This window comes from Acomys russatus, chromosome 2 (assembly GCF_903995435.1).
Source record: "Acomys russatus chromosome 2, mAcoRus1.1, whole genome shotgun sequence".
NCBI classification, from domain to species: Eukaryota; Metazoa; Chordata; class Mammalia; order Rodentia; family Muridae; genus Acomys; species Acomys russatus.
Genome location: NC_067138.1, coordinates 21,910,685 through 21,931,704, shown reverse-complemented (window position 1 = coordinate 21,931,704; position 21,020 = coordinate 21,910,685). Strand labels below are relative to the sequence as shown.

General features: G+C 40.6%; 1 protein-coding gene across 1 annotated transcript in view; it reads left to right on the top strand.

Annotated features, from left to right (window-relative positions):
* Prex2 (phosphatidylinositol-3,4,5-trisphosphate dependent Rac exchange factor 2) overlaps positions 1–19,066 on the top strand; it is a 292,170-nt gene extending 273,104 nt beyond the window's left edge. The window contains exons 38-40 of the mRNA XM_051159079.1: positions 4,804–4,906; positions 12,493–12,560; positions 18,864–19,066. Coding sequence (XP_051015036.1) covers positions 4,804–4,906; positions 12,493–12,560; positions 18,864–18,909 — 217 coding nt within the window. The 3' untranslated portion in view covers positions 18,910–19,066. The remainder of the gene's footprint in view (positions 1–4,803; positions 4,907–12,492; positions 12,561–18,863) is intronic.
* Positions 19,067–21,020: the final 1,954 nt, after the last annotated feature.

Sequence of the window (21,020 nt, the reverse complement as noted above, 5' to 3'; positions counted from 1 at the left end):
GCCTCCCTGAGTGCTGGAACTATAGGCATGTGCCACCCACCTGGCAAGAGTTGCATTTTAGATGAACATACACATGATACTATTTTATGACAACTATTGCTGAAAATATAGAGATATTTATTAGCAGTCTGATCTTCCATGTATTAAACTCTTTGTGTTGTTATAGCCAGGACCATTCTCTCTCTCTGTCTCTGTCTCTCTGTCTCTGTTTTTCTGTCTCTGTCTGTCTGTCTGTCTGTCTGTCTCTCTCTCACACACACACACAAACACACACAGAGCACAGAATGACTAACTATGAAACATAACATCTGTACCTCTGACTCTATGTGGTCTGAAAGAAAAGAAATCCAGTATAGCACCCCAGCAGTCATACTGAGTCCCACATCAGTCTTATTCTGGCACCAGCACTACCTGATGTGACCCTAAGGAGGCACAGCATCCTCCTAAAGGTTCAGTTGAATGAATCTCCCCCCTAAGAGACTAGTGTACTACAATTTGAATCAACAATAAATGAGTTATTAGACCTTGGAAGGTTTGAAGATACAATTAGAACTAAGCTGATGTTTCTGTCTGTAATTATTGTAAATGAACAAATATACAGAAGGTCCTGAGGTTTTGAGAGTTTTTTAAAAGTCAAATTTGTGATGAGTGTCATGGCTGGGGTGTAGTGATGCACATCTTTAACCCCAGGGTACCAAGGAGGTAGAGTCAGAGGGATCACTGTGAGTTTGAGGCAATCCTAGTCTACAAAGTGATACAGGGCAGCCAAGGCCACATAGAGAAACCCTGTCTCAAAAAAACAAAAACCAACCAAACAAAAGAGAGTCACAAAGCATCTTAAATAGGAGGGTTACATGTACAAAAGCTGCTTAAGAGAAGACTAAATGTCTAAAACCCTGACGTTAGTATATAGTAGACACAAGTTAATACAGAGATGAAATACAGAATTTTACATATAAGCTTTTTGTTATCTGTGAGACTCAGCTGAAGAAAGGCCCAGAGTTTCGTCTAATCATTTGTTGCCTGTAGTAGGAAAAGAAGGCTGGTGCCGCTGGAGTGGTAGAAATGTTAGGGTCTGAAGTTAAGAGCCTTCTTGAAGAAAAATAATAAAAATGGGAAGATAAAAAAGAAGTCAAAGTTAATATTGACCAAATATCAGAACAAGAACAAGTCACGAGTTAAACGCTAATAAAGAGCAGCCTTACAAAAGTTAGAATACGATATTATTGTATGACCTAGTTCCATCCTTTGTCCCATAATTTTTATGGCATTGCCTTTGATTGCCTAGCAAATTATGATAATTTTGTGATATAATTTTTCTCTGAAGAGAATAGAAAATTTGCTGTAGCTTCTAGCATGACTGATCTAATTTGAGTTCCTGGGAGCTCAGAAAAGCATTTCTGTAGCAAAAATATATTATTGCTAATGGCTTGTACACTTTTCGGTTGTTAATTTAAAACTTTATGAAATTCTGTAACACACAGCCTAAGTCGTGTCATTTTGACAGTTATTATCCAGACATGCTCTGGCTCTGTGCATTTACAGCTTGCTCCCTCTGACCACACACACTCCCAGTCAGGAGGAACAGGATATGGGGGTGTTGCATCATAGCCTCTGCTCCTACACCTGCCCTTTACCCTGGAAAAGTTTTGTGCAGTGGGCAAGCAGGGAAGAATGCTTTGGAAACCATTGCTGTACCACAATACTGAAATATCCTAACTCCTTGTGGAAGGAACTATGAGTCAGGTAAATAATCCCAGCCAAGCTGTCCTGAATGCCTCCTAACTCAGCTTTCTCCAGCTCTGTCCCAGTGATAACCAGCAGCCATTAAAGCACCACACAAGATGCTGGGAAGTGGAGAAAATTGCAGTCAGAACCCTTTGCAGTTAAAATGTTTTACTTTGTGAGTTTGAAAGAGAAAGCATGTGGTGGTGTCTATATCCTGACAGGGACCTCTAAGAACCTCAAAGGGATCCTTTTGAGCAAGCAGTCCTGAAACAGAAGCTTGTCCACATGGAACCAAACTTGGTTCTGTTGGCGACTAATGGTACTTGGTGCAAAGTGGATGTACAAAATAGCCCAGAATGAGTGAATGAATGAATGTGAATGAATGAATGAATGAATGAAGAGTGTTACTCCTCTGTGTTAGGTGCTGAGAAGATGCTCAGTTGGTAAAGTTCTTGCTGTGTGAACATGAGAACCAGATTCAACCCCCAGAACACACATAAAACTGGCGGTTGTGGTGTGCACTTGTAGTCCAAGTGCTGGGGAAATGGAGACGGGTGGTCTGCTCAGGATTGCTGGCCAGTCAACATACCCTAAAGAGCTCAAGGCCCCAGGGAGAGTACCCATTTCAAAACAAAACAAGACCTAGGTGAAAGGCGCTTGATGATGAACACGTTGGCCTCCACATGAATGTGCGCACATACACAACACACACACACACACATGCACACACAGCACACACATACAGACACACACAGTGTGCAGTCTCACACAGACTCCTAAATTAAACTTTCCTTCAAAGTAAATTGGGTCCATTAGCGATGGTTTATCATTTGAAGTGTGTGTGAAGGAGGAATGGGCTGGCTCTGTGCTCAGCACAGGATGTCTGGAAGGGGCGTCATCATAAGCACAGGTATGCTGTCTTGTCTTGACTCTATGGGAAACTAGCAACCCTCTGTAGTTTACCCCTCACCAAGCACACATCCTCACAGTGGAAGGCAGGACCCAAATCTGGAATACCTCATTACTGCAGTCTTGCAGGGGCATTTATTCACTATTATCTGCCTTTTAGGAAGGATTCACACACTACTCTGTGACATTGATAATTTGCTTTAAAAATGTATGTTTATATCATGCAATATAAATGTTAAATTACTTTCATGTCAGCCAGCAGAAAAAAATAGCCTACTTAAGTTTTTGTTTTGTTTTTATTGTTTTTTAAATAGCAACTGAAAAGAGCTACAAAATTAAAGGCCTAAGTTTTTCAAGACGGTATAAAATATAGATATTTTACATTTTTGTCCATTATTGAACTCCGGAATTATTCTAGAGGGGAGATATTGTAGTTAAGCAAGAAACTTCCTAGTGAGTAGGATTTACTTAGCCCCGGCCTCTCACTTATCGTTTCTTTTTCAGGCCTGAGGTATTAAGCTGAGCACCTCTGGTAATCAAAGCACCTGTAAAACCAAATGGTGTCTTGTAAAACCTGACAGTGGGTATGCATGCCTTTATTTACCAGGGGAAATCCTCATGTCACTTACAGGAGTTGGAGTCTTTTAGATACTAGGACTAAAACGTTGGATTTTACCACCATTCATATGAAAGATTTGAGAGACGATAAAGAGCTATGAGGCAAATAATAGCTCATTGCCCACAGAGCTGGGTGCTCAGTACTTAGCTTTCCTGTACATGCATTACCTAGGATGCTGGAATTCTGGGTGTCGTACATGGAAATATGAGCCGTGAGGAGCCTGGCAGCCTGAATTGCTGGCAAGCAGTATGTCCAATGTTTGTATGATTGTTTCTTTTTATTTTAAATGTCACTTTTTATTTTTATTTTTTTAGTCAATCCTGGGACTTCATTAAAATATGCACAGCATTTAAAAAATTACTTTTTATTATTTTTTTCTGCCTAGCTGGGGAAAGAAAACATGCACACCCAGTTAAGTTCAGTTTTTCTTTAAGTAATATGTCATGGGTTTTAAACAGTGGCAGTTAGCCAGATGTGGTATCTCATGTATCCCAAGGGCTGGGAGGCTACACGAGAGGATTGCTGTGAGTTCCAGAATAGCCTGGGCTACACAGTGAATAGCACTAGGCCAGCCAGGGTTAAAAAATGGGGATGGAGGAGGTGAGGGAAGGGGAGAGAGGCAGACAAAGAGGTAACACGTGATATTCCCTGTTTGACCTGCATCATCGGCTACACTGATCGCCCCCAGTTGAACCAAAATCTTTTCAAGTCTCTGGCAGACAATTTTCTGCTGTGCTGCTGTTTATAACTTGTACAATGAGGAATAGGTCAGTATGAAAGTTGATGGCAACGCCCCTGACTGTGTCTGTGTTTGCAGTGGAAGAGACAAGCTGTTCTCTATCAGGAAAGTGCAGACGTGTCTCAGGATGAGAAAAGGAAGTCCAGGTTTTTCCTTCTCTAGGTTCATTCAGTGGGTGTAATGAGCATTATTGATTGAACTGTTAGGGTCAACAGATTTAAAATTGGAGCAGAGGACACCTTACTGAGGACAAAAGGTTGTATAGTCTGTTGAGGAGGCAGACAATTAAATGGAATTGATTTTCTCTTTACATGAACCGTCAGATACACTGGCTGGCCTTCGGTGGCCTACAGCTACACGTAAAACAGTGTGTGAAACAATTTGAGTCAACTCAGACACTAAGTACTTGTGAACATCATGTCCAACTAGAAGCTAATTATGTAACTTCGGACCATTAGCATGTGAAAAAATCAGAGGAATTCCTAGCAATGGTTACAAGAAGACCATTTCTCAAATTGTTTATTAGTCACTGGAAACAAAACTTTTATTATAAATATTCAATTTGTTATGGTAAAGGCCCCTTGATACAATAATAGGCTTATTTTAAATTTAAATTTTTTGACACACATCTCCAGTAATGTGCCTCCATGGCCTATTTTTTAAACAGGAATTCCACATAGATAAATCTGGCAACTTTGGATTCTGAGCAACTTTGAGTTTTGCTGATTTCTGATAACATTAATAGTTTAAGCTTATCTAGGAGTGGATCCACGGGTCTGACTGTCACTTCTATTACCTTGGCCCACAGGTGCACCCTGAGTGTGACACTGGAGCAGGCCATCATTCTAGCCAGAAGCCATGGGCTGCCTCCTCGGTACATTATGCAGGCCACTGATGTGATGAGAAAGCAGGTAAGTCTCTCCTACATGTGTTAGGGGAGTTTTCTAGCACCTGGTTTGCCTCCACTCATTTATCAGACGTGACATTTTCTAGGCACATGCCGTTGGGTAAGCCATGACTGGGAAGCATGCCCAAGGAGTAAATAGTAAATGCTCCTAGCCCAAGGGTCCTGGATATTTGGGAAAAAGATATCTGTGCTGCGACCTAGAAACAAAAAGGGAAATGGTCACACAAACAAGTATGGAGTGGCAATAAAAAAATAAAGGATGTGTGGCACTTCTGGGAACTGTAGGTGATTTACCAAGCCTACGGAGTAGATTAGGAAGGAGCAGAGGCAAGGAAGAAGAGAAGCGAGGGCCCCGCTGGTTTCTATGATCTTCCAAACTCTTCCATGCCGTGATAAGATGTCTGCATCATCCTGAGGATAAACAGCTCAGCTCACAATTTCCATTTGAGGCTGAATAGGAGCCCTTTTCCATCATCAGAGACTGGACTCTCTTTCTATTCTTTTTGACGAAGAATGCGTTTCCTAAACTCTGTCCCAACAGCATTTGAAGAACCAATGTAAATTGGTTTCAAATTGTTTAAATTCTTTTTTCTAACATGTACTATCTTCCATAGTTCTGATTAGAAAATAGAATTGAGCTAGTACGAAAGACATTTAGGCAGTGATAAGACAAATGAAAGTCATCAATTTTATGTTTTTCTGTCACCGTCCCCTTAGCCTGCTACAGCCAAAGCTGACTTGGTTTGAGTTTTTCGGTGCTGGTGACTTCATTAGATATGCTTTTGTAATTATGACCACTTTATTCAGCAAAACTTTACTCAAGCAAGCAAAAGCACTGTCAACTTTCCTGGGATTTGTCCCCACGATTTGACTACAGAATGTCATGCTAGCCAGTGAAGGAATTGGATGAAGAAGCTAACACGGGGCTAGCATCTGCAAGCGCATTGCAGACCCAGTGAGTGTGCATGCTTTGGCATTTCTGCTTTAGGAATCCAAGGGTAGAAGTTGACTGTGAGGAGCTTAGAAGGTCGCACAGGAGTAAAAGGTTTAGACTCCTCCCCCCTGCCCCCTGCAGGAGAATGTGACATACTGTTCTCCACCTGGCAAATGACAAACCCAGATGCAAACAACCACAATATGGTGTAGGGACTTGGGGAAGTAGATGCACAAATTCTTCTTTAAGAAACCCAGGTAAGGTTGTAGATTCTCACATCAGAGGTGGACTGTAACTTAAAAACCAGGACAAAGGGGTGACATCTCACTTGCTTTTCCCATGTTAGTCTTAGAAAAAAATGCATAGGAAGCTTTGGAAAAGGCCCCTCAAAACTACAACCTCCAAGGAAAAAGATCTAGAGTAAGCCTCCTGAGAGGATTCCACTAAGGAGTTGATTCCATATTCATTCCTACATGTGGGTCTGAGTAATTACAATCGTCTGTGATATTGTCAATTATTAAAACAAAAATGGGAATAGAAATAAATATCTATTCCCTGACTTCCCTGCTACAAAGTCCATTACAAACATGCTATACATATATAGTACCGATATTTGACATGTAAAATATAATCAGAAAGACAGGAGAGCCAGGCGGATTCTAAACTGCACATTTTTGTTTATTGCTCTTTTATCCTCTTTTTTTTTTTTTTTTTTTTTTTTTTTTTTTTTTTTTGTCTTTCTTCTCGAATAACTGGGTAGAGACTGGGTAGCTATCTCCCTTTGGTGCTGGTTCCTCAGCTCCAAGCTGTATATCCTACAGGGCAGAGAGAAGGGAATCTCTTTCCTGTGAAAGATAGCCTTCTGTGTGGGAATCAGATTGGTAGACTGAGGCCCAGCAGATCAGCCTGCAGGGCTCCTGTGAGTGCCTTTCTTCAGACATTTAGCAGTGGCTGGGGCCAGTGCTCCAGTGCACTCTTTCTTTAAAAAAAATTTTATTATATTTCTTTTTTACATATATGTTTACATTATTACACATATATACAATAAACTACATACAGCAGGAAGAACCATGAAACAATCAGGAATTATATAAGTGTTACATTCATAGTGATTTGGATATCTCATCTCTATGAACTTAAAACATCTATCTAGACCTAAAAACATCTTAACCCCTAAACAACTAAGCTTCATTGTAAGACTAAACTATCTGGTCTTCAAGCCCATTGGAGGTTTGAGAAGGAATAAAACTTAATTACCTGAGTGAACCAGAAGTGCAAGTTATCAGCTTCCAAAATGAAAAACTGACAGAGACAGTTTGCTGCCTGAACAGTCACACCAACTCTTTATAATGTTGGAGAATCCTCTTCAGCCTTCTGTCCCTGTATATCTGGCAGAAATATTACCCAGTTAGTCTCTAGGCAGCTAGAATACAAGCCTAATCAGCATTCTTTCACTTTTTCCCTTTCAAGGGGAGAGATTTGGCCATTTAAACTTGACTCTTGGAGACACAGTATTTAAACTTTTTCATCTTTATTAGGTTTTGAAGTATTAGAACTATTTCATCATTGAATTTTGTGGTAGTGGTTGTTTATTGGGGTTTTGAGACAAGGTCTTATTCTGGATCCAAGGCTGGCCTCAAACTTGTTGCAATCTCACTGCCTCTGCTTCCCAGGTGCTAGAATTATAGTCATGAGCCATCACACCCAGCTCACATTTCTGAATGTAAATTATTATATATTAAGCTATTATACTTTATTTGCTATGCATTGAAGTTGTGCAGTAATAATATAATGCATAATTTAAGAAATTTTTTGTTTTGGTAGAATGAGCTTTCTATGTGAATATACATATATATATATTTGTTTTTAAGGACAGATTGGGTATGCAATCCTTATGGATGGATTGTTTAAACTCACTGCTTGAATATGAATGAGCAGGAAGTATAACACACAACCCTTCCAGGTTTTTGCAATGATTGTAATGGGTTAAATAGCACTTGGATGTGGCCAGCTGACTGGATGGTGATGAGAGCAAAACCACGAGGGTGCCACATGGAAAGCACGTGTAGGCATATTACCATCATAGAAACACTGGCAAGCAAGTGCCCCCAGAGAAGCCCAACCTCAGTACCCAGGACAGGAAGTATGCCAGCAGACTGTGAGGTGGTGGGTAGGACCCGAGTCTACATTTTGTTCAGAGTAAATGCTTAGGTGGCCTTTATTCACTGAGACACTTCTAACTAGAGTAAATGGGGAAGTGCACTGTCTTGGGGTGCGCTAGTCACTAGGAGCTGGCACTCCCACCTAAATCCAGCACTAGTACTCATTGGCTTTGTGAGTCAGGGCAGGGCTTTCAGCTTCTCAATTCCTTCATTTCCTTGTGGTTCAGTCAGGGATAATAATAGCACTCTCCCGATATTACGTTTGTGAGATTTAAAGAAACCAGTATATTCAACTCACTTAAACGTGTGCTAAGTGAGATGTCAAATGACCACGTGGTTATCTGTGAGTGATCATGCTGGATTTTTGGAGTCTCAAGAATAAACACAATGTAACCAGACAAAGGCCCAAGGGAGGCTGTCTGTGCAGGGGTGTTTTCTATGAAATCAGTTATCAAGATTTAAGAAAATGAAATGCTTTCTATTAATTACTTAATGAAAAATTATGTAACAACACAGTGACTTATACATTAACACTATGTACTAAACTTATTTTTAATGAAAGTATACACTAGACATTATAAAGTTCAATTTTTTGTACACATTGAGATTTAATGAACTAATAATGATAAACTAAGCATGAAAAGGTGAATTTTCACGGTCAGGGAAAGAAGTTACAAATAAGGAAAATGGAGTGTCTAATGAACCGTGTGGCCGTTCAGTGGTGTCAGTATGCTAGTAGATATACCCAACACAGACATGTGCACCACAGATATGTACAGATGTAGAAATGAATAGAGGTGTGCAGGAGTATGTTTGTTAGCATACTAAACTCGTCTACTAAAAGATCTAGAAGCAGCTTCTTACTCGCAGTAATGCACACATATTTCCCAGGTCTTGGCTTCTAAGCACCATTTGAAGAGAAGGAAGAAAGGGAAAGAGAGCGTCTTGGAGGGAGGGAGGAAGTGTCAGTGTCTATGGATAAATATTTATGTTATATCTCACAAAGAAATTAATCATTATTAATTTTATTAATATTAATGCTGAGTTAAATATATCCTTGAATAAAGGATTTGGGAAATAGATAACTCATCTTGATAGAAAATGCGATTCTATCATAATATTGTTATGTCAGAAGTGGGGGTTGACATGGCAATCAGGCAGTTGAAAGAGACTGAATATTCATAGTCTCATAGTCCCAACTTCTTTATAAAGCCTACAGAGAAGAGGTAGTGACATTACAGAAGATGCCCCATTGGAAAAGAGATCAGGTAATGTCACAAACTCTGAGATGCAAAAATAACATGTATCTCCTAATGGGATGCACAGAAAATGCCTAAGTGTTATTTTTTTTCTTAAAAAAAAAAGCATTTCATCTTCCTAATTATAAGAACACAACAAGCACACTGAGACACTCTAGAGAATAGCGGCTGGCGCCCATCCAAGTATGAAGGTCAGGAAAGGCAGGTTCTGAGCAGCTGCCATAGGAGCAGGAGACATGTTCACAAAATGCAGCATGAGAACTGCACCTCAGGGTCCTGGACCAGAAAAGGAGCCTTCCTGGAACAAGCGATGGGACCTGAAGACCATGGACCACAGTTAATAGCAGCATGTTTGTCTGACTCTTGGTTTCAACCAACCATGATTAATGGAAATGTTAAGAAGGGAAACTTGTGATCTCCTTTTGTTGTCTTATTGCTCTGGCTAGAACTTCGAGTACTATATTGAAGAGATATGGAGAGAGTGGAGAGCCTTGCCTTGTTTCCGATTTTAGAGGAATTTCCTTGAGTATCTCACCATTTAATTTGATTTTGGCTATTGGCTTGCTGTATATAGCCTTTATTGTGTTGAGGAAAGTGCCTTGTATCCCTGATCTCTCCAAAACTTTAAACATGAATGGGTGTTGGATTTTATCAAATGCTTTCTCTGCATCTAAGGAGATGATCATGTGGTTTTTTATTTTCAGTTTGTTACTTACTGAAGTTGATAGTGAGGAAAAAAACCAGCAAGATGTCCCGGAGATGTGAGGAGACAGGGCCAGTTGCTGTACCCTTTTAGCACTATTTGCATGGATTCTATTTTAGAATACAATTATAGAGTTCCAGATATGTGTTTCTGTATCCAAAACATACTTAAGTACCATATGTTCTAATAAAATAAAAGCACAAACTTAAAAAAAAAATAAGGGAAGCTCAGTGAAATGTAGTGATTTTGTTCTTGCAAATATTCTCTTAAGTACTCACTGTCTTCAAAAGAAAAAGGACTGAACTATTGCTATTCCTCAGTCCCCTTTTGTATGTCCTTTTGCCTGTCCCATCTTTCCAGTTTTCTTAGTTTTATTTTGAGAGAATTTATCCTTTGGGGTTTCTTTGCTTCTTCTTGCAGCTTTATTTAGGGCAGTTTTGGGTGCAGTGGATATTTGGAGCATCTAAGGGTTTTGTTTTGTTTTAGATCTTTTGCTTTCTCTGTTCTCACGAGTGAACAGTCATGAGTGGTTCAATGTAACTAGTTTCCGTTAGGAACTGAACAGTGGTTGTAACTTCATTCATGAAATTGACTAGTCACATGGTCCCTTTGTTGCTAAAAAGGATTGTCTTTATACCACCAACTTTGAGAGACAACTTCCTGAACAGGTCCAATTAATAAATGGACCTCATGAAAATTAAAAGCTTCTGGAAGGCAAAGGACACAGACAACAAAACAGAACAACAGCCTACAGACTAGGAAAAGATCTTCACCAACCCTACATCCGATAAAGGGCTATATCCAAAATATATAAAGAACTCAAGAAATTAAACACCACCAAAACAAATTATCTAATTAAAAAATGGGATATAGAGCTAAACAGAAAATTCTGAACAGAGGAACACCAAATGGCCCAGAGACACTTAAAGAAATGCTCAATAGTTAGCAGGGGGATATAAATAAAAATGACTGAGATTCCATTTCACAGCTAACAGAATGGCTAAGAGCAAAATCTCAAGTGATAGCAAATGTTGGAATGGATGAAGAGAAAGGAGAAATCTCCTCCATTGCTTGTGGGAGTACAAACTTGCACAACCACTTTGGAAATCAATCTGGTACTTTCTTGGAAAACTGGGAATAGTGCTACCTCAAAACCCAGCTATACCACTCCTGGGAATATACCCAAAAGATGCTCCACCATACAACAAGGAAATTTCCTAAGCTATATTCATAGCAGCTTTATTTGTAGTAACCAGAATCTGGAAACAACCTAGATATCCCTTTACTGAAGAATGGATAAAGAGACTGTGGTACATTTACATAATGGAATACTACTCAGCTATTAAAAACAAGGAAAGCTTGAGATTTGCAGGCAAACAGATGGAACTAGATATAATCATCCTGAGTGAGATAACCAAGACACAGAAAGACATGCATGGCATATATACTCACTTATAAGTGGATATTAGCTCAACATAGACGTCCTGTGAGAGACTCCACTAAGCAGGGGACTGGAACAGATGCTGAGACTCGCTTCTGGCCTCTGGGTGGAGTGCTGAGAGTGGTATGGAAGAGTTGGGGGAATGGAAGGACCCATGGGGCTCAGGAGCCCCACAAGGACACCATCATGATAGCCCAGAGGATCTGGACCCAGGGGGGCCTGCACAAACTGTGTGCTAACCACGACAGTGCCTGCAGAGAACCTAGACACCCTGTTTCGATCTAGCCAATGGACAGCTCATCCTCCATAGTTGTGTGGGCAGTGAGGACTGCCTCTGACATGAAATCCGGTGCACCTGATTTCATCACTTCCCCTTGGTGGGGAGGCCCAATGGGGACAGAGAGGAAGGGGATGCAGGCTATCCTGATGAGAGCTGATGTACTATATCATATGATGGGAAGGAGTTCCCTTCTGTCACAGGTCTAGGGGAAGGGAATAGAGCAGAAGAGGATGGAAGGAAAGGTGGAAATGGGAATAATAGCAAGGGGATAGATAACAATCAGGATGTAATCTGAATAAATTATAATACATTTAAGAAACCCTCAGATTTTATAAATCGGCATTGATGGGGCTTGTCTAGAAATCATTGCAGAGCTATTCAGAACATGTTTCCTTACAAAGCATTACACTATTACATTTAAAATAACTGCCCATCTGAAGAAATTCAGGTGTGACTCTTATTTCATGAAAGTGTTTTGGCCTAGGATGCGTTTATGTGATGGTCATGTCCTATTTTCAACTCTTAAGTTATTAATTGCTTCTGATGAGAAGGATATAAAGTGTGGGAATAAAGTAGGACACTGTTACATTCTTGAATAAGCTATGGCTATGGGTAAATGGTAAGTATCTGAGTCAGTATAGTTTAACTCAGAAGAGCAGCAATTTAAAAACGTTCATATAGTGCTTTCTGTTGTATTGCTTATTAGTGTCCCTTGACCTTAAATAGTGTTGAAAACTTCCTCTAACTTCAGATTTATTTGAATCACCTGTTAGTACATTATTAAGCTGAAAATAGTTTTCCTGACTTTCAGGGTGCAAGAGTTCAGAACACAGCTAAGAACTTGGGGATTAGAGATCGGACTCCTCAGTCAGCTCCAAGGTAAGTGTAACCCCAGCTACCCCTCATCTGAGGGCTTGCTGGCTTCAGACAGTGTCAGTCAGGGCCAGGTATTTGCTCCAGGTCATGCTCAGTGTCATACAAACACTAAAAAAAACATGAGACTACAATGAGTACAACTAAAATATAATTCAGGTGTGCCAACTACCAGTCTACCCTTTATATTGATCCCCTGTGACTGTTCCTCTCTTCCCTCTGCCATGATTGGAAAACCCTCATTTAACTCAGAAACCCCACCTGGGATGTCATCTTCTGCTTTGAGTCTTGCTTGAGTAGCTCTTTTATCAGGCTTCCTAGTATTCTGGGTATCACATTATAATGCCCCTTTCTATTTAAGGTTGATATGTCTTAGAGGTTTCTCTACTTAACCCTAATATGAGTTCTCATGAGACAGAAGATGTATTTTCATTTTATCAGTGACTACATAGTAGACATCAAATACCTACATTTATCTCAAGACCATGTGGATGAATGAAACATAGAATAATCGGTGAGCTTTTTGTTGGCTATATCAAATATTCACAGTTCACCAATTGTAAGAAAGAACTCTAACTTACCTTTAAAGTGAAAAAATGAAGAGAAATGCTTTCTACATGATTTCTCATGATTAGGGTAAACAGTCACCTATCTTGAAGTGGTGATATGTTAAATAATTACTTATACATTTGATCGTGATTATATGTTTGCATTTTAATAGAAAGTAGGGGGGCCCCAGACCCCATCTTGGGTAAGATGTTCTTTGTTCTGGTTTGCAACACTATCACTGGGAAGAGGATGGTGACTACAACCATTCTGAAGTGACACATCATTTTGGGAATGTACTTGGATGGTGAGAATACTTTCAAAAGGGAAAACGTGACTCCTCCCATGAAAATGAATTGGCTATCATGTTCTAGCTGCACTTATTTTCTAGTGATGACTCCTAACTCTATGTAAATCCTCCAGTCTTGTTAACGTTAGCTTCTGAAGGCTTTCTACTGCGTAGGAATAGTTTAACAAAAGTGTTCTCTCTAGCAGCATGATCCAGCATGGTATATTTGTATAACAGATCCCCCGAAGTGTTCAAGTTCCAATAAGAAAACAAGATAATAGCTTTGCTAGGAATTTTCAGCTAGAGCTGTTAAGCACTAATCAACAGTGGGGTTGGGATAAAGCTTCAGCACCCGATCAATACTCCAGGCAAACACAGGGAAAAAAACTGATGAAGTCAAGCCTTTTCTCTATTGGATTATCTGTAAAACACTCGAGAAGAAACATAGTAAAAGGAACCAGTTATAAAATGGATACGTTGTACAAGGGAATAACAGCTTTAGGAGAGAAATAAAAATCACTTCAAATGTTTATTTACCATTTCACTCACTGCACAGATATTTACTGAGGAAATATAGTGCATCTTACTGTTGCCCCAGGGAGAACAGCAGCACAATACAGAAATGACTGTGGCCCCTGAAGGAGCTTGCACTTAGAAAGATGAAATATGTGGCTGGGCACATGACTCAGTGGTAGAGCACTGGCACCTTTGCCTGTAATGGACAAGGGCCAGGATTTGATTCCCAGCAGGGAAGAGACAGGAAAAAAGGGAAGGAGAGGGGGTAAGGGACAGAAGAAGGGAATGAGGGAGGGAGGGAGGAGAGGAAAGGAGATGAGGGGAGGAGAGGAGAGGGAAGAGGGAGAGCAACAATCCATGGACATACAGAGGCCTCAGACTCCCCCTCCCCCAAATAGGAACCAGCACTTTCTCCAAAGACAATAAGCTGGAGGACTCACTTGGTTCTCAGGGCCAAACTACCCATTGGAAAAGCTGGCAAAGTATTTCTGGAAGGTTCATTCTCCCAGGGAGCTATCTTTATTTGAGCTTTTATTTGGTTCAAAGTTCCTAACTCTAACATCCACTTTGTTGACATGCTATTTTTTTCACTCAGTGAACATACACTGACATATCTTGACTTCTTGTTGCGTGTCTGAGAACAGCAGGCCTTTTGGTAAAAGGAAGGTAAAAAGATTTTTGAGTCTCTGTGACAAATGGATGATGTAATTAAGGATGCTGAAGAGCATGGCTGGAGATGGAGACCAGCCAGAAAGGAAGATACAGGAATAAGGAAGGAATTTTTTTGTTTGTTTGTGTTTGGTTTTTGTTTTGTTTTTGTGCTTTTCATTTTATCTTGAAAAACAAAACAAAACAAACAAATAAAAAACCAACCAAAAAACAAAACCACAATGTCATTCCTCATCTTTGGCTCTACAAAATTTGAATCTTAGCATCTTCTCAGGGAACATTGGGACGGCCCCTTAGGTGAAGCTAGGACTGAATACAGGTTTTAAAGGACATGGAATTAGTACAAAGAACAAAAGAAAAAGACAGAGAAACATTTAGATGACATAATTGATAGCTTTTGTGTGGGAACTGGAGAGGAATTAGTGAAAAAGAACATTCTAGATTGACCATGAGAGCTTTGGCTTGGATAAAGGGGTTAATAGCTCTTGCTTCTGAAACAGTGAATGACAAGGAAAGAGTGTGTATTAGACAAAGATGCTGATCTTAGCTTGGTCACAGAGATGGAGAATTAGGAACCAGCAGATGGTCTTGTGTGCTGCTCAGTCAGTCTGCAGGTCTGTAGTTGAGGCAAGGCTGCAGTCCTATGAGTAACAGGTCAGCAAAGACTTGATTTTACTCCCTGGTGGTAGGGAAGGTTGAGAATACCACTATGAGGGGGCTACTGAGTGTGGAGAGAAAACCAGAACGTTATGGAGGATGTGCAGTTAGAAAAGCTGAAAAAAACCTGGGTGGTGGTTCTTGGATTCACAAAGGAGGAAATGGCCATGGTCACCAAATAGGAAGAGAAGGCGTAAGGACTCATGAAATCTTTGCTGCATTGCCTAGTGCTGAAGTTTAATCATTCTGTATAGATTGGTGGTAGGTAGGTGGTCGCAAGGGAACGCCTACTCCTAATAGGTGGGTTTCCTGAACATCTCTGTGGCTCTACATTAGCACCTTGTCTGAAATGACCTTTGGCAGTAAGAGGTCAAGACAAATTTTTTAAAAACAAGCAAACAAAACAAAACAAAGACAAACCTGTGTGTTCAAGGAGCTTTCAGCCCAGCAGAATTCAAAGAAAGCCTGTTTGTCTGTGATAGGCAACGCTGAAATGAGACGTGAGTGGATGCAGTCCTGCCTAGTTCTGGCTTCCCTTCCTGCCTTCTGTCAGCTGGGTAGTAACCAAGTTTTCACCAAGGCCCATTTACAGCATTAAAGGTGTCGGATTACCATGTGAGACACCAGGACAGCCCTTGCTCATGCAGGGGCTCTAAAGCACATGTGTGTGATAGTAACTCCACATGCTGGGCCAGCAAAAGCCCCCTGACACACACACACACACACACACACACACACACACGCACACATGCACACACACACACACACCAATAATTAAGTTGCCAGAAACAAAACCCACAGTGCAACATTAGAGTCCAACTCCTTACCTATAACATTTCACTTCCAAATTTCACTGGCCTGTGCTAAACTCTCAGAGCTGAGTGTGCTTGGACTCAGATAACCCCGAGTCACCCCCCTGGAAGCCCCACAGAAGCTGAAGCTTCCCAACTCTGCAGTCGCCAGAGCTATTACTGCATTTGGTGACCACAGGGAGTAGCCTTTGCTCCAATTTGCAAGGCAGACATTTGAAAGACTCCTTTCTCTGCTAGCATTAGTCATATTGGGCACAAACATGCAGAGCAAGGTAATTGGATGTGATAGGTAGGACGTCCACCTCCCATGCCCTCCCCCAACCCCTGTTCTACCTGCGTCCTTGGGCCACTGTGCTTTGTCACTCACTAGGCAGAACTGCCATGGAAATAGGAGGATATGAATTGAGAAAGAAAAGAACTTTCTGGTTGTTCCGTTTTCCCAGCCCCAGGAGGCTGTCTGAAGCAGCGTCTTGTATTTCATCTGTAGAAGAATCTTCAAACTACATCAGCTCAATTTAATGTGTTCTCTTCTCTGCGAAGGACAAAACAAGCTTTTCGGTATTCTCTGTGGAGATAAACTATGGGGCAAAAGCCACCTTTCAGGCAGGAAGTATGTTTTTCAAACCTCCAAAGACTGTGACTTCTGGCTTCTAGACTAATAAAGTTCATTTTATTAACTAGACTTACAATCTGGCATTAAATCATCCTCATTTCTCTCCACTGGTTTAAAATTATCATGACACTGTAGGTCACAGGCAGAGGAGATTTATAGTTTGCTGAAGTGACTAACAATGCTTTTAAGTTCTGTTAAACTACAGTGCAAATAGGTGTAAATATCGTTGGCTACCCGTGTTGGAATCGCTTTTAAAAAGCTAGAAGCTTGAGGTATCAAGACTAGGAGTGTAGCTTATAGGTGGAGCACAGGCTTAGCAAGTATGAAAGCCTTGGGTTCAATCTTCAGCACCCATAAACACTCCTGACAACACACACACACACACACACACACACACACACACACAACATTCGTACTCATACATACATACTCAGCACGGACACACTCACATACACACTCACATACACATACACACTCACATACACAGACACACACATACACACTCATACACACACACACACACACAACATTCGTATTCATACATACATACTCAGCACGGACACACTCACATACACACTCACATACACACTCACATACACAGACACACACATACACACTCACATACACAGACACACACATACACACTCACATACACACACACACATACACACTCACATACACAGACACACACATACACACTCACATACACACACACACATACACACTCACATACACAGACACACACATACACACTCACATACACACACACACATACACACTCACATACACAGACACACACATACACACTCACACAGACACACACATACACACTCACATGTACATACACAGACACTTGAGTTGTTTCAAAGCTGAATTCTGAATTTGAGATACTGGCCTAATGTACACAGTAGGACAAGCGTAGCCTTAATTCTTCTTAAGGAGGACAGATAGAGTCCAGTCCCATGCTCTTCAGCTTATCCACTCTTCTAAATAAGTGGTTTTCAACCTGTGGGTCATGACCCCGTTGGGGGTCATATATCAGATATACTGCTTATCAGATAGATAACAGTAATGAAATCACAGTTATAAAGTAGCAATGAAATAGTGTTATGGTTGGGGGTCACCACAACGTGTGGAACTTTATTAAAGGGCCTCAGTATTAGGAATGTTGAAAACCACTGCTCTAACACACATGGCTTTGAAGTCACTACCTGTTCCCTTTTGATTTGATCTAGAGTTAGCTTTTAGCCACTCAGGCCAACTTGTGTAAAGCTGGTGAGGTCTCCTGAGCTGTGTATTGATGTAGCTGTCTCAGACAACTAGGCTGTGAAGGAGCATGCTCCAGCTTTTTTTTACAAGTAACATGAATTCTTTGAACATGACCATCCTACTGATGAGTGAGTCATGGGTGGCTCTAGCCAGTCATAAGCCCTTAGAAAAGGCCAGGTAAGAAGATGTGTCTTGAGATTCAGGCTTCAGCAAGCTGTTATATCAGTCCATCCACAGTCAACCTCTGGTACCACAAGGTACAGGGGTAAATTTGTAAAACTTGTAAGAAAATCTGTAGATCCCCAAGAGATAGAGATCATATCACTGAAAGATAGCTATGGTGACCAAGGTGTGAGCTACCATGACACTGCCTCTGGGAATTCAGGGGAGAAACTTTACTATCTGCAAAATAAACAGATGGCTTGGAGCAAAGTAGGAGGAGGGGCAGTTTCTAAAATGATGGGTTCTCAACCTGTGGGTCATGACCCCTTTGGGGTCAAACAACTTTTTCATACGGGCCACATATCAGGTATCCTGCATATCAGATATTTGCATTATGATTCATAACTGTAGCAAAATTACAATTATGAAGTTGCAACAAAATGATTTTGTCTTTGGGGGTCCTGACAACATGAAGAACTGCACGAAAAGATCGCAGTGTGAGGAAGCTTAAGAAGCACTGTGAAAGGAACGTGCTGTGAAATGAGCAGCCTCCTAAACATGCACAGAGAAAAGGAAGTGTTTTCTAAATTACAGGACCAAATGTTTAGATCAAGCTGATCCATACGCTACTTTCTATAGAGCAGTCAACGTGGTGGTGGCTGATGGAGCCAGGAAATTACTGTTAATGTACTGGTTCTCCCCCATAAAACCATTAGGTGAGGGTGTGCTGTACTAACTAACTACATGATTTTCCCACTGTCCTGTGTCTTTTCTAGGCTGTACAGGCTGTGTGAGCCTCCACCTCCAGTTGGAGAAGAATGAGCATTCCAGAGGGCCAGGCGGACAGAAGCTTCCAATTGCTGACCAAGGCAACATTCTCCCCCGAAGATAAAGATGTAAACCCTTCCCCACAGTGTACATAGCTGATGTTTGGTTTCTTTGTGGATATTTATGTTGGAACTAACAGTTCATCCAGACAGTTCAGCTTCACACATGCTAATTTTAACATTTCAGATTCATATTAGGGCAAAACTTCACTGCTCAAATTTATAGGAAAATGTACAGAGATGAAAGAGTCACTATTTTGGATCATTTCTCATTCATCAATTATATTGTATTTGCCTTTAACTTCCCCAATGGACACATGCAATACTTGGTGGTTTTTCTCTTTAAAAAAATCTGTCACTATAAATGACATCCACACTCTGAAAACTGTCATACAGAAATGTTAAAGACAGCGTAGGTGGGAGAGGCACAGGTGTCCTGTCTCCTGCCTGTACCACACAGAAGTGCATGAGTAGGAGGTAGGGGAGTACATGCCTCCCTTTCTTCTACAGCTTCGTGGTAGTGAAAAAAGCTGTGTGGTCCTGGCAAAGCTTTCTTCACTGCTGTCAAGTACACTCTCTGCCCATGTAAACACTCCAGCAGGCAGGTGCGTTTCCTCTGCACGGAGCCATGAATGCTAGGCAGTGTTCCACTGCTGCCTGGGAGTAGGGAGTTTCTAGGATTGTGGATGTGAGAGGAGTGAGGACAATGAAAAAAAAAATCCCTTTTGAAAACTCAACTTTTAACTGAGAGAGATAAACTCTCAATTGTATGAGATCGTCCTATGAGATGCCAGACCCTTAAAACAATACGCCATCATGAGTATTTCTCTATCAAGTTATATGTATAGGGTGTGAAAATAGATGTATTTGTTGTACTTTTAAGGGACGTTAGGGAAGAGCCTTGATAATTTATGGAACCAAGTTATAGGCTTTATTCATTCTAAAATATATACAATGTTTATGGCTTCTGTGTTCATATACTAACATTGTTCTTTTTAGCACCGTGACTAGATTAATATTGGTTTCAAATATATAATTTTAAACGTGATTAAAATATCATTACTATGATTATGATAGAGTTGTGTTTTGCTTAATGATAGGGGTAAATTGTGTCTTTAAGTGGTATTATCATTGTGCAAATATTATCATGGGTGCACTTATACAAGCTGAGACGATCATGGCCTCATTAGGTGGTATGGCCTATGGAGCCATCTCCTATCAACTGTCCATCACTGACCTAAGGCCACTGTGCAGCACAGGACTGTGCATGGCTATAAGGTAAGGATAGGAAGTCCTTACCTTAATTTAACTACAGTTTTGGAAACCCATTATTCAGTTTTACTTCATAAATTTCATGCTGGCTTTCAGACTATCATTAAAGGGCACAATTACTGCCAGTGACATATTGGATTTTGAAATGTGTTTCAAAGGTATGGGATATATGTATCTTACTATTAGGTAAGAAATATGCAGCACAGAGGACTTGAGATTAGTTTCAGTAAATATGTATGTGACTCATCACAAGAAAACCAGCATCAGTTTCCAAAAAGCAGCCTTAGCCTTTTGAATTTAATGAAGATATGACCTACGCTTGCATATTTTCATGACAGATATCCATAGCTTTCAGGAAGTTCACACTTTTGCTACCGTCAGCACACAACCATGGCAGTTTAGTAACTTAGGTTGCCCTCTCTGCGAGGCTTGAGAGTCAGGAGAGCTGATTGACTGACTAAGCACATTCTGTATGCTGCTTTGCTGCCCTCCACTCTCCATCCCGGTAGTAAGTCTTTACAGAGGCATGGAAGGGCCGTGAATCAGGGTTATATCTCACAGGGCGTGTTATCTGCTTTTTGCAGTACTTATAAATTAGTGTACTTTAAGGAACCACTCTATATAACAATGTAGCTAATGTTATTTTCTGAGTTAAACCTAGTATCTGTGTACACAGCACTTACTAACTTTAAAAGTTTGCTAGTGGCTTATAGGAACACCAATCACTCTAATTTTCTTTATCATAATAAAATCATAACAGACATAGTTTAGTGTGTACTTAATTGCACCTCTGATTGCCTCTCCCACACTGTGCTATTCCTTCTTCACCTAGCC